Source organism: Schistocerca cancellata, chromosome 4, assembly GCF_023864275.1.
Source record: "Schistocerca cancellata isolate TAMUIC-IGC-003103 chromosome 4, iqSchCanc2.1, whole genome shotgun sequence".
NCBI lineage: Eukaryota > Metazoa > Arthropoda > Insecta > Orthoptera > Acrididae > Schistocerca > Schistocerca cancellata.
The window spans coordinates 475,627,617-475,640,979 of NC_064629.1; the positions used below are offsets into that span (position 1 = coordinate 475,627,617).

The 13,363-nt window shown below is 41.9% G+C and overlaps 1 protein-coding gene across 1 annotated transcript; it reads left to right on the forward strand.

The window, feature by feature from the left end:
* Positions 1 to 9,512: 9,512 nt before the first annotated feature.
* On the forward strand, positions 9,513 to 12,336 carry LOC126184267 (uncharacterized). The gene is made up of 2 exons (XM_049926641.1): positions 9,513 to 9,643; positions 12,162 to 12,336. Exons 1-2 carry the CDS (start codon positions 9,513 to 9,515, stop codon positions 12,334 to 12,336), a joined length of 306 nt encoding a protein of 101 aa, XP_049782598.1.
* Positions 12,337 to 13,363: the final 1,027 nt, after the last annotated feature.

Here is a 13,363-nt window from a genome sequence, read left to right on the forward strand (position 1 = left end):
GTCATTCGTGCACCCAGGCTCGTCGTTGAGTACACCATCGCAGGCTCCGACCTTTATCAAAGTCGGAAACGTGATGGTACGCATTTTTCCTCCTTACACGAGGCATCACAACAACGTTTCACCAGTCAACGCCGGTCAACTGCTGTTTGTGTATGAGAAATCGGTTGTAAACTTTCCTCATGTCAACACGTTGTAGGTGTCGCCACCGGCGCCAACCTTGTGTGAATGCTCTGAAAAGCTAATCATTTGCATATCACAGCATCTTCTTCCTGTCGATTAAATTTCGCGTCTGTAGCACGTCATCTTCGTGGTGTAGCAATTTTAATGGCAGTAGTGTAATAGAGTGAATGTACTGCGAAGCTTTTGTAATTACGGCCGACTGTTTAAAGCGCTTTTGGAGAAGACGCAAGTGAGGAGACTCAAGGTCGAATGACTGAGGCAGAAAATTCGACGGAGCGAGGTGGCGCAGTGGACTCGCATTCGGGAGGACGACGGTTCAATCCCGTCTCCAGCCATCCTCATTTAGGATTTCCGTGATTTCCCTAAATCGTTTCAGGCAAATGCCGGGATGGTTCCTTTGAAAGGGCACGGCCGATTTCCTTCCCAATCCTTCCCTAACCCGAGCTTGCGCTCCGTCTCTAATGACCTCGTTGTCGACGGGACGTTAAACACTAACCACCACCACTAGAAAATTCGAAATATCTACACTTTATTACTCGGTATCAACACATGGAAAAGACGCGTGTGCATACAACGAGGGCCCAGACCAGCTGCGCCACTGACCAAATAGTTTTTCTATATCAGTTAACGAAATAGCTGCTGGGTCGCCACAGAGCTCTCATGTGGGAGTGTGGGGCACTGGATGGAGGTGGGGGATGGACAACGATGTTGTTGCCCACCTCACCGCGCAGGCGCACGTGACCGGCTGTCCCGAGGCCTGTTGAGTAAGTAAGGCACGGCTGGATCGTTTCCTGAGGCGTCGATTGGATGGAGCGAAGCGTGATTGCTGTTAGTCAGTAGAGATGGTAGTGCGTGGGGTGACAGAGAGTCGGTGTCGTCGTTCGTAACGAGACTGATGCTCGGCTTTGGAGTAAGGTCGGGGGTTAAGTGGTGGAGGCGATGATGTGACTACAGATCATATCACTCTGTGTGGGCCTGAGTACTGTGTTCGCAAGGCCAGACAGACAGTGTTATCTCTCAGCAATACGTAACCACAGTCCTTTAGAGCTCGATGGCGAAGATTTTGTGTGAACTGTGTCCTTGCAGAGATGGTATTTTGAGAGAAGTGATGTGCTGCTTCACTTTACGGACGAGTGTAGAAGTTCCTTATCTGTTGATGATTGAGATGTGTCTGTGAAATCCGCTGGTAGAGTTAAAATGTGACTACGCCTATTCAGGCTGTTTTAGTTTTATTTCTAGACCATGCCCTCTTAGACAAATTATAGATTCAGGTATATCTTCTGAAGACGGATCAATTATTTGGGCTAAAACCTAGGTAAAAGTTGGTTTTATTACCCTAATCGAGGCTGATAGTTTCTTATATATTAGATTATCACGATTGCTGACTGTGCTGCAATGTTGAAAGTACAACAACATATTATCTTTATTACACACATATGTGCAACAAAAAATTTCTTTCTCATTGAAGAGTTGCCTCAGAATTGGATGCCATAAGACACTACTGAATGATGACAGAAAAATTAAATCAACTTTTTCACACTCTGCTCTCCAAAGTTTACTGTTATTTGTATTGCAAAAAGTTACAGAGCTTACGTAATTTAAAAGATCTGTAACCAGTGAACTCCAGTTCAGATCCTTATTAGCACCTAAGAATTTACGATATTCTGTTTCATTTGTTACTTTATCCACTTGTATTATTTCTAATGGTGTGCTCAGAACTTATATAGTACAGAATGGGATGTATTGTGTTTTACCCAAAGTCTGTGTCAGTCGATTTGTAGAGAAGCAGTTACTTTGCAGTGGGGTTGTCATCTAGGCTGGTAGGTCTATTTCCTGCATCCAGTAAAAGGGTGCTTTACCCAACCAGAAGATCATGGGTCGGTCTTTGCATAATACGAGGAGCATTCAATAAGTAATGGAACACATTTTTTTGTCTCGGCCATTTTCGGTTGAAATAATGCGGAATTTGTTCTGGGACATCGTGTAATATTTCAACTTCAGCCCCTATAGTTTGATGAAGTTCAGATAGTTGGCTGCGCTAAATGCAGACTTCAAAATTGCATCTGTAACGAAGGTTCGTTCCAAGCAGAGAGCTGTCATTGACTTTCTTTAGGCGGTAAACCCGAGCATCACAGATATTCATAGGCACTTGCAGAATGTCTACACACACCTGGCAGTGAACAAAACCACCGTGAGTGTGCGCACCCGAGAGGAGCCCACAAAACTTCATTGGACTGTCCTTTCTCCTTTCTCATCCACCCTACAGCCTTGATCGCGCACCTTCAGCCTTTCATCGGTTTGGCCCAGTGAAGGATCCACTCCGCGGGAAGCAGAACGTGGACGATGGAGGGGGGGGGGGGGGGAGGGATGGTACTGATGCAAGACGTTAGTTAACTCTAACATCGATCATTAGAGTGATAGCATGCAGGCATACAGGCTCCCCCCCCCCCCCCCTCCCTCAGTAAGGTGACGTACGGCCGTCGCGCTGAACAGAGATTATGTTGAAAAGTAGGGTTTTGTAGGCAAAGAATGGAAATAATATGGTGTGTGGGAATCTTGAATAAAGCCAATATACTTTCACAAAAAAAGTATTGCATTACTTACTGTACGACCCCCCCCTCTCCCCTATGACTAAGATGATGCTCTGGGATGGTCCCTTTGAAAGGGCATGGACGAATTCCTTCCCCATTCTTGACACCATCCAAGCTAGTGGTCTGTCTGTAATGACTCCGATGTCGAAGCTACGTTAAACCCAATCTTCCTTGTGTTTTACTTCCTCCTGAAAGCAAGTATTTTCAAGCATTTGTTGTAAATAAATTTCTGAAAAGTACCAGTACGATGCAGTTCCATCCAGAGAAGTGCTTCTAGTAGGTGAGAGAAGAGGCCAATGAAAATGCTTGTACTCTGCTCCTGAATCAAACTGTCTGAAAAGTCTATGTGTTAACAGTTTTGCAGAGCTATTTGTAATTCACAAAATGGGGGAGTCAGTTGCCAGCCTTCACAAACATAGGAGGCATGCTCTGTGCCCTCTTGGGGGGAGGTGCTGTTTTGAAGAGTTTAGCATGTCTGAAGTACGGAGTATGTGATCCTTTGTGGTTAGTAAAGCAGTCTCCTAATACAGAAAACCTAAAAGAATCCAAAACTGTATTCCAGGCCATGGGTATCTAATTCTTATCAACGACTTTCTGGATTTATGGGTGAGTGTTGCAGTTTCATGAGCGTTCACATATTCATTTTAGCTGGTGGTGTGTTTAACATAAGTGTTGGACTTGACGGTGACTAACTGATGCCAGTAAATTAAATTTATTTCCATGGTAAACTGAAGTGTGGTGTTTTTATGTGACTTTTACCTATCTACTTTTTGTTTTTGGAAGTTATCAATGTAAACTGCTATTAACCAAATGGAGGCGATGTACTGGTTGACCTTTATTTAGTTTGGTTTTAATAGTGCAGCAGTGTAGAAAGTTGATTTAGTTCCACCAATACTAGTTTCTTAGTTAATCTTTGGCTCAGTATGTTCCAGAGCATGGGTGTGTAATTCTGATCAGTAACGTTCTGGTTTTCTGGGTGAGTGTTGCAGTTTCATGACCATTCACAGGCTCATTTTAGCTGGTGGTGTGTTTAATATAAGTGTTGGACCAGGTGGTGAATAATTGATGTCAATAAATTAAATTTGTTTCCACGGAAAATTGGAGATGGTGTTTTATATGACTTTCTACTTATCTACTTTTTCTTTGTGGAGGTTGTCAATATAAACTGCTATTAACCAGGTGAAGGCGCTGTATTTACTGACCTTTATTGAGATTGGTTTTAATTGCGCAGCATTGTGGAAAGTTGATTCAGCTCCACCAATAATAGTTTCTTAGTTAATCTTTGGCGCAATATGTTTTCTAACTTGTTTCATGAACTATAAATGAATAATAGTCCGTGCATTCTGGCTATGGCACCGAGTTAGACTTCACATGACGCCACGACCACTCCAAGAACAACCCTAAGAAACGTTAGAAAAATTTTCAATCGTCAGCCGAAAAACCCAAGACAGAAGCCAACAGGCAGATTATCAACAAGTGCTCACGGAAGCCTTAACAATTTTAAGCCCTAAGAACCATTTCACCTGCCAGAACTGGAACCACTATGCAGAAATTCATCTCAAGTGGCAGAAAGCACAACATAGAAAGCCCTGTAAGGCAAATCCTGAAGCTTAGTGTGACTCAGTTTTCAATCATCCTTTGGTGTAAATGCACGGTTTTTATTCTTCAGTTAGTTGTTTTGTTTTTATTTCTGCGACCTGTGGGAATTTGTGTTTATGGTCTTCTGCTAAAAGGAGAAATGTCTGAATAAGTAGCATATAAGTTTAATATTTTTCAATTTCTGCTGATTTATGGAGAGTGTGAAACAAAGAATATGGTGAAAAGCGACTTAAGCATTCAGGTAGTTTTCATCTGAATCAAGCAAATAACAGGTGAAGATAAAAAAGACAGAAGACCAGTGGGGAAAGAAAGGATAAGAAGAAGAAGAATAGAGAGACAGAAAAGAGAAGAGGGAGAGAGTGGAGAAAAAGGAAAGGAAGAGAGCAGAGATGGAGACAAAGAAGATGGAGACGGAGAAGGAAAAGGAAAGGTAGAGTGCAGAAAACGAGAGAACAGAAGGGGTGAGAGCAGAAAGGTTAAAGGAGGCATAAAAGGAGAGGGAAAGAGCAGAAAAGACGTAAACGTAAATGAGCTTGAATTACGAGCAACTGAGGAAGTGTTTATGTCATTTATGGTAAATTCTGTTTGTAACAAAAGCTTTCTAGAATCAGATTCTGAAGTCAATACAAGTACAGAAACACTACTGATACAGCTGGAGCAGCAAGAAAATTGCGTAGTTTGTCCTGTGGGCAGTATCACAATAATTTCAACAATCAGAGCAAGCCGATGTGTTACAGGTTTTGTAGAAGTTTAGAAGTCATGAAGAAGAGAGGCCTATACCCATTGTTGGAAGTGGTATGTTTGATGGTCTGTAGTTATGACTGAAAAGCTGTTTCAGATGATGGAACAGATATGAGGCGATGCACCATCGAATTAAAAGCTGCATGTTTGCGGCTGCGTGGGTACTGGGAGCATGCAGGGCTTACCGTATATGTAGCTACATTTTTTTCTACAAATGTTAACTAAGTGTTGTGTTATGCTAGTATATATAAGAAGGTCCCACAACTTTATAGAAAAGCCTCCCAGCTCAATTGTAAAATTAATTGCTAGTTTAAATACGTGGATGATTTGCTGTGCTTGTGGATTGGTAGCAGCAGGCAATTAGATACATTACTACAGCATTTAAACTCGCAAATTCAGTTTATAATGAAGCTGTATACATTCCTGTTGCTCCATTGTTCATTTTCATGTAGCAGCTGTTTACCATTTTCCTTATTATGGAATCTGAAATTTGCAGGCTACTATTGTCACTGTTTTAACAATTTTTTGCTCGTTATTTCCACCTCACTCTCTGTCAGTGCACCGTCCAAATACGATCAGCCCTATTTATTATTGTATTTTATCGCAATAATTCCAATCACTTTCACTGGAGTTCGTAGGATATACTTGTTGTGTCATTATGAGTAACTGTCTGGCCGTTACCCTATATTACTGTCCACATCAAGGAGTCTTAAGAGACCACACGCTGCATGTGGCATTTAGATCCTGTTAACTCCGTAAGTCTTGCAATATCTTTTTTCTTTTTTTTTGTACGACCTAGTTCATAATATTTATGTCATAGGACGTAATTTTCAGCAAGTATGATTTTGGGCGTGATACCGTGCTTCGTTATAACTTCAGTTACTAGTGTGCGTGTGATCAGAATTTATGGTCCATTAAATGCAATTGTTATTTATTTCGCCGGCCGGAGTGGCCGAGCGGTTCTAGGCACTACAGTCTGGAACCGCGTGACCGCTACGGTCGTGGGTTCCAATCCTGCCTTGGGAATGGATGTGTGTGATGTCCTTAGGTTAGTTAGGTTTAAGTAGTTCTAAGTTCTAGGGGACTGATGACCCTAGAACTTAAGTCCCATAGTCCTCAGAGCCATCTGAACCATTTTTTTTTTTTTTTTTGCTTTTTATTTCGTCTGAGCCCTCTCGATACTGCAGTGAATCTCGAGGGCACTGACAGTATATCTAACGACGAGAGGCTACCATGTAAAGAACGACAACTGGTATAACGGCATCATCCATAAGAATTTTAGCTTCTGGAGCTTGAGGATGACTTTAAATTTATTCTGATGATAAGGCTTTCATATTTAGTTTACCTGAAATACTCGACATTTGGCCCGACTCACGAGGCTCATAAGACTTACCGAATGTGACAGACATGGCAGACATTACTTCCCCAAGTTTGTGAGATGGTTTTGGTCTGCTTACTGTACCCCAATCATGTGGCTTAGAAGGGAATGATCCAATCCGACATGTCGCAACCTATTCTGAAATTTTTTTACACAGGAATAATACACCGTAAGAAATGAACTGTCATATATAATGTTTTGATTGTGAAATCATGTTATGTAGGGGTGATATTTGTAGCAATCAGCTCATTCAGATTAACTGTAATTTCGATTTTGGAGAAAGCTGTATACGCTGATGGAAGATTTGCGTACTATGTGTAAGGAAAATTCTAATAACAGAGATTAGACGGTTGTGACTGAACAATACATTTTTAACGACACAAAAGGGTCATTGCACAGATATTCCTGTTCTGCATCCATACTCTCTTTGCCCAGCGATGTTTACGCCTCCGAGCAGCGCTATTGATGTCGATATCCCCACATATCTATGGGAAGGAACATTACATTATCGAATGAAACAGTAAGTTTTCTGTTACCATTCACTGTTTGCTTATTACCACAACGGTTTTCAAAGGTTTCATCCTCCATCATCACCTGAATTTTTGTCTATATACGACATATAAACTGTCACAAAGAGTGACACTATATGTGAGGTACCGTACAGACAGAAAAGGGAGCCTGTGAGCACCGCAGACAGTGCTGCAGTTTACACTAAAGTCGTAACATAACATACATATGCCATAATGCACATTTACAGTTAAGATTGTGATACTGCCTACTTCTTGTGTTTCATTATTTGATAAAACTATTTTTCTAGCTTGTGGAATTCCATGAGAAATACTGAACTGTATGTGATGAGTCTTCTTAAATATTAATTGATGATCCACTTGCCTTTAAATACTGACCTTTGTTAATGTTTCCAAATTTTCGGTAGCTACCTACATGTCCATAATACGTCGTTCTTATGTAACTTAAATGAAGCAGGTGATGTTAAGTGTCCTCTTACGAAAAATTCACAAGATACTGAAAAAAACTGTCCTGGTAGACGCCTGAAGATAGACGCTAACTCTCCAGTGAAGGCCTGCTAACAAATTTTCAAGAACCAGCTCTAAGTGAGGGCTCTAGTAATACACTATAATGCCCTATGTGTCACTCTCGTAGGGAGCGCGAAGACAAGATTAGACTACTTACAGCGTGCCCCATACGTAAGTGGAACAGGAAGAAGCCGTAATAAAAGGTACAACGGGAGCATCCTCTGCGGACTATAGATGTGAATGTAAAGACGTTCACTTAGGAAGTAGCAACTAGAAACGTCACTGGATAAGTAGCGCGTTATCTTCCCGAGGGAGAAAGCACCTACTTAGGCATCTGATAAATTTTAATTCTATCTAGTGTGACTGTAGCTGTATGGCTGTAATCATTCATGGGTAATTAATACATAAACTACAGAATGAGTCTGTCGAATATGGCTTCAGATTGTAAAAAGTCACATTTAATTACAACCAAACCAAACTGAGTATGGCGTACATCATTAATACTAGCATGTGTACAAAAAATATACAGCACGAGAGAGACATGCTTTGAAATTAATTTCACTGATAAGTAGGTGTATGATTGATTTGTAATGGCAAGTTGATCGAATATAGACCAGACTGGCTGCTTAACTCTTAAGGAGAACATTATGTAACTGAGCTCAAAGAAACGTAAAACGATTCCTCTCCAAAATTTAGAAACCCCGAAGGAACACTTTGGGTCAAAAGTGACAAAGAATACACTGAGGCGTCAAAAGTCATGAGATGCCTACTAATGTCGTGTCGGACTTCCTTTTGCCCGGCGTAGCACAGCAGCTCGACGTGGCATGGACTCAACAAGCCGTTGGAAGTCCCCTGCAGAAACATTTAGCCATTCTGCCTCTAAAGCCCTCCATAATTCATGATTTTGTGCACGAACTGACCTCTTGGTTATGTACAGAATATTCTTCAAACAACTGTGGCCTGTTAACATGGCGTATTGTCATCTATGAAATTTCCGTCTTTGTTTGAGAACGTGAAGTTCATGAATGGCAGCAAATGGTCCTCAAGTAGCCGAACATAACCATTTCCGGTCAATGATCGGTTCAGTAGCTCGTGGTCTTGCGGTAGCGTTCTCGCTTCCCGCGCACGGGGTCCCGGGTTCGATTCCCGGCGGGGCCAGGGATTTTCTCTGCCTCGTGACGACTGGGTGTTGTGTGTCTTCCATCATCATTTCATCCCCATCGACACGCAAGTCGCCGAAGTGGCGTCAGCTCGAAAGACTTGCACCAGGCGAACGGTCTACCCGACCGGAGGCCCTAGCCACACGGCATTTCCATTTATCGGTTCAGTTGGACCAGAGGACCCTGTACATTCCTTGTAAACACCATTATGGACCCACCACCAGCTTGCATGTGCCTTATTGGCAACTTTGGTCCGTGGCTTCGTGGGGTCCGCGCCCCAATTGAACCCTACTATCAAGTTTTACCAACTGAAATCGGGACTCATCATACCAGGCCACGGTTTTCGAGTCGTCTAGGGTCCAGTCGATATACTCACGAGACTACGAGAGGCGCTGCAAGCAATGTCGTGTTAGCAAAGGCACTCGCGTCGGTCGTCTGCTGCCATAGCCCATTAATGCCGAATTTCGCCGCATTGTCTTAACGAATACAATCATCGTACGTCGCACGTTATTTCACGCAGTGTTGCTTGTCTGTTACGTCTGACAACTCTATGCAAACACCGCTGCTCTCGGGCGTTAGGCCGGTAACCCACTAGGCAGCCAGGCTGCGGCAGCCAATAAAACAATGGCAGTTGATTGCAGTCCGCGCACTAGGCAGCCACGATTTTGTGGCCGCGGCAGCCAACAGAACACGGGCGACCGCACGGCAGCCAGGCGGTTGCGCGCAGCCAGTGGCGAGCTGCGGATCCCGCAAAGAGCGTGTGTGGCTGCCTCAGTCCCCGCAGGTCCGAGCAGCCACACCTTGTCTGCACCTCGAGCCAAAAGTCGCGATGTCTTTCGACACCGAGAAATTTATTCAAGAAATTGAAAGGCGAAGAGCAATCTGGGACGTATCTTGTGAGGAGTACAGTGACCGTGACGTGAAAGAGAAGAAGATGGGAGGAAATCGCAAATATAATGTGTGAGGAAAATATGACGGAAAACGAAAAGAATGAATTCGGTAAGTCATTTACTATTTATTACATAATAAAATAGGTTATAGGTACAATAATCAAGAAGAGGGTACCTAACAATAATACACAATAATTCACATGAAAGCAGTAATAGTCACATCCACAATTCAATTAACACATATAATTATTACCCCAATGCAATTCTGTTTTGCATTCCAGCGGCTTTCCATTTGTAAAATAATCCGCAAATAAACCTCTGTATGCTAATGCTGATGAACGGCACTATGATGTATCATGCAGCGTAACTTGCTGTGACAGTGCGAGAGAGAGACAAAGATATTGTTTATTACTCTGTGGCGGTCAGCGCTCACATAATTATTCTTAGGATATAGTATTTTGTTTTGTTCTTGTTAAGAGTAAATTTGAGGAGAGGAGAGCCATTCTTGTGATGTAAAAATCGACGCCATTGCGAGTTTGTGATTCATATTGTAAAATATAAGTGCATATGGAAGGAAATCAGTTAATAGAACAATAAAAATATTGTTCATTTCAAGAAGGTACGTCTTATTATACACCCAGCGATATACTGCTATTGTGATCTACTAATATCCCACAGCTGAGAACAGTTCCGACGGGAGCGTTCAGTTCTAGTGAAATAGTTCGATGTTTTCTTCGGAAAAGAAGTCACTTCATGGATCATTCAAATCCACAATAGTAACTGGACATTTCTCAGAACTGAAAGCAATCTGATTGCTATGCAACAGAGCCCCGAAGAATATTTCTCCGTACTTTGGTTACCACTTTCAGCTCAACACGGTATCTGCAGCATCTGGAGCAGATTTCTACAACAGCGGAAGAGTGTAATCGCTATCAGTTTCACACACCGCCCTGTGTACGCTGTATGTATTTACCCACAACAGTGAACAAACAGTTACTCACACACATAGAAGTCAATACTAGGTGGTGTGGAGAACCATTTCAGTATAAAGGCCCTGTAGAGCTAAATAGTAATTAGCCTAGTAATAATAGGAGTCTTTATAGCACCTTACTCTTGTAGGACCTGGGGAAATTTCCAGTTCTGGAGGGACGTACAGTGTGTCTGCAAATTTGTAGCCATCTCTTTCTCGCACATAATTATGTAAAACACAGCATGCTTTTATTATGGCAATTGCAAATTCTTCCCGAACATCCATAGGGTGATGAAAAATACTCCATTTATTTGCCAGAATGCCAAACGTGCATTCTATAAATCGCCTAGCCCGAGACAGTCGGTAGTTGAAGATTCTTTTTTTGCCTGTTAAACTCCTTTCTCCATAAGGACTCATTAAATTTTCAGACATACCAAACGCCTCATCTCCGACAATGACGTACGGCATCGATGTTCCATTGTTGATATTGAGATTTTCTCTGGTATTTGTAAATTTTTATTTAGGAGTTTTTCATACAGAACTGATTTCTTAAAAATACATGAATCACTACATTTTCCATATGCTCCAACATCAGTGTAAGTGAATTTATAATCTGTGTCACAAAAAGCAAGTAAAACGATCGAAAAATAATTTTTGTAATTATAGTAAAAATGGTTCAAATGGCTCTGAGCACTATGGGACTTAACATCTGAGATCATCAGTCCCCTAGAACTTAGAACTACTTAAACCTAACTAACCTACGGATATCATACACATCCATGCCCGAGGCAGGATTCGATTGTTGTTGTTGGTTGGTTTGGGGAAGGAGACCAGACAGCGAGGTCATCGGTCTCATCGGATTAGGGAAGGACGGGGAAGGAAGTCGGCCGTGCCCTTTGAAAGGAACCATCCCGACATTGGCCTGGAGCAATTTAGGGAAATCACGGAAAACCCAAATGAGGATGGCCGGACGCGGGATTGAACCGTCGTCCTCCCGAATGCGAGTCCAGCGTCGAACCACTGCGCCACCTCGCTCGGTTGCAGGATTCGAACCTGCGACCGTAGCGGTCGCGAGGTTCCAGACTGAAGCTCCTAGAACCGCTCGGCCACAGTAGTCTGTCTCATTTTGTCCCAAATCGCCAAGCAAGTTTCATATATGATTTCTCGGACAGTAGTACATCCGATCCGAAAATTGTGACTCAGTGCTGCCATAGTTCATCCTGTAGCCAGATATCTGAAACGAAATATATGTTCATATGAAAAACTGAAACCCAAGTACTTATGCCAGGAATTTTATTACATTATAATAGATTAGTCATATTAACATCCCTAATTTCACCCGATCGGCGCCGCTAACAGAGACTTTTTTTGCAGGCAAATCTCTACAGCAGAAGTGGAAGAATATTAGGACAAGTTTCAGAAGGGAATTAAAACGAAGAACAGGTGCCAAAAGTGGATCAGCAGCTTTGCGTAAAAGACCTTACGTGTATTTCGAGCAATTACCGCATCTTAAGGAAACGGTTGTAGACAATACAACTCAAGGTTGCCTGGACGCAAGTGACGTTGCTGAAAGTAACTATGGGGGAAGTGGCGTACAAAGACCTTCACTTCTTCCCAGAAAGAAGCAGAAAAGCAACGACGACGGATTGATTGATGTACTACAACAGAGTATCGCACTGAGGGAGGAGCGTGAAAGGAACCAAGAATCTGATTCAGATAGACTATTTCTGATTTCATTACTAGAAGACATGAAAAAGATTCCGGAACAACGCAAGCTTTTATTGACGTCATAAAAAGAGCACAGATACTTCCAATGCGGACTCATCACCAAGGCTATTCTGATTATGAGTCAGAAACAACAGTGGCTGGAGCATATAGCCGTAGGTATGAGCCAGAAGCCTCGAGTAGACAGTAGTTTCAGCATGGATGCGTACTACAGCCAAATGATGGTCGAGGAGACCTCAGCAGAGGGCAGAAGGAAAGTTGCTGTGATTATTCTACGCCTATTACATACAGACAGGACACTGCCGCCGAATACGATGAGCTGTCATCACCCACTGACTCTACTGTGTCAACTCTGAATACTTGATCTGTTCCAGTCATCTATACTACAACAACTTTAATATTAATGTTCTTTCCAATTGTTGTTATAATTTAGCATATAAATTAAAATAATAATGTCAAATCATCATACATGTTGTATTATTTTCAAACTATCACTTCTGTTTTCTGACTTCGTCCGTTTTCAGTTCCTTCAAATTCGTAACATTAGAATCAAAGGGCCAGGGGAGAAATCTATGATAATTCAATAATTTTTCACACGAATTTGGCGTTTTACTGCTCTGAAGTTTTTTAATTGTACATTTTCTTATACGAGCGACCATTATTAGGCAGCGACATAGATATTTGGTGTTGAGAGCTGCTGCAGAATTTGGAAAGGGCAAGTACTATTTTTTTCTCTAAAAATAAATAAGTAAATTGTGACTTATCGTTTTAACCCCTGGCCAGTTATTTTCAAATATTATTAAAAATAAACTATCATATTTGTTTTTGAACTCACCTTAAAGTAATCAACAATTTTTCTTCCGGAGTTACACAGGCTCGCATACGAGTATCAGTACCCGTTATGGAATTTCTTATGTTTTCCAGAAGGTTGTCAAAAGATTCTACTGACATTCTTATATAGTTAAAAAAACGATCTGGATAGTTTTGAAGATCCTTGAAGTAGTTTTTAAATAAACTCTTTGTGCGTCGCTCCAGCTGTAGAGGATGAATCCAGTATCTCTGTTTGGCTCTGCGTTTCTTCTGAGACAAAAGGTG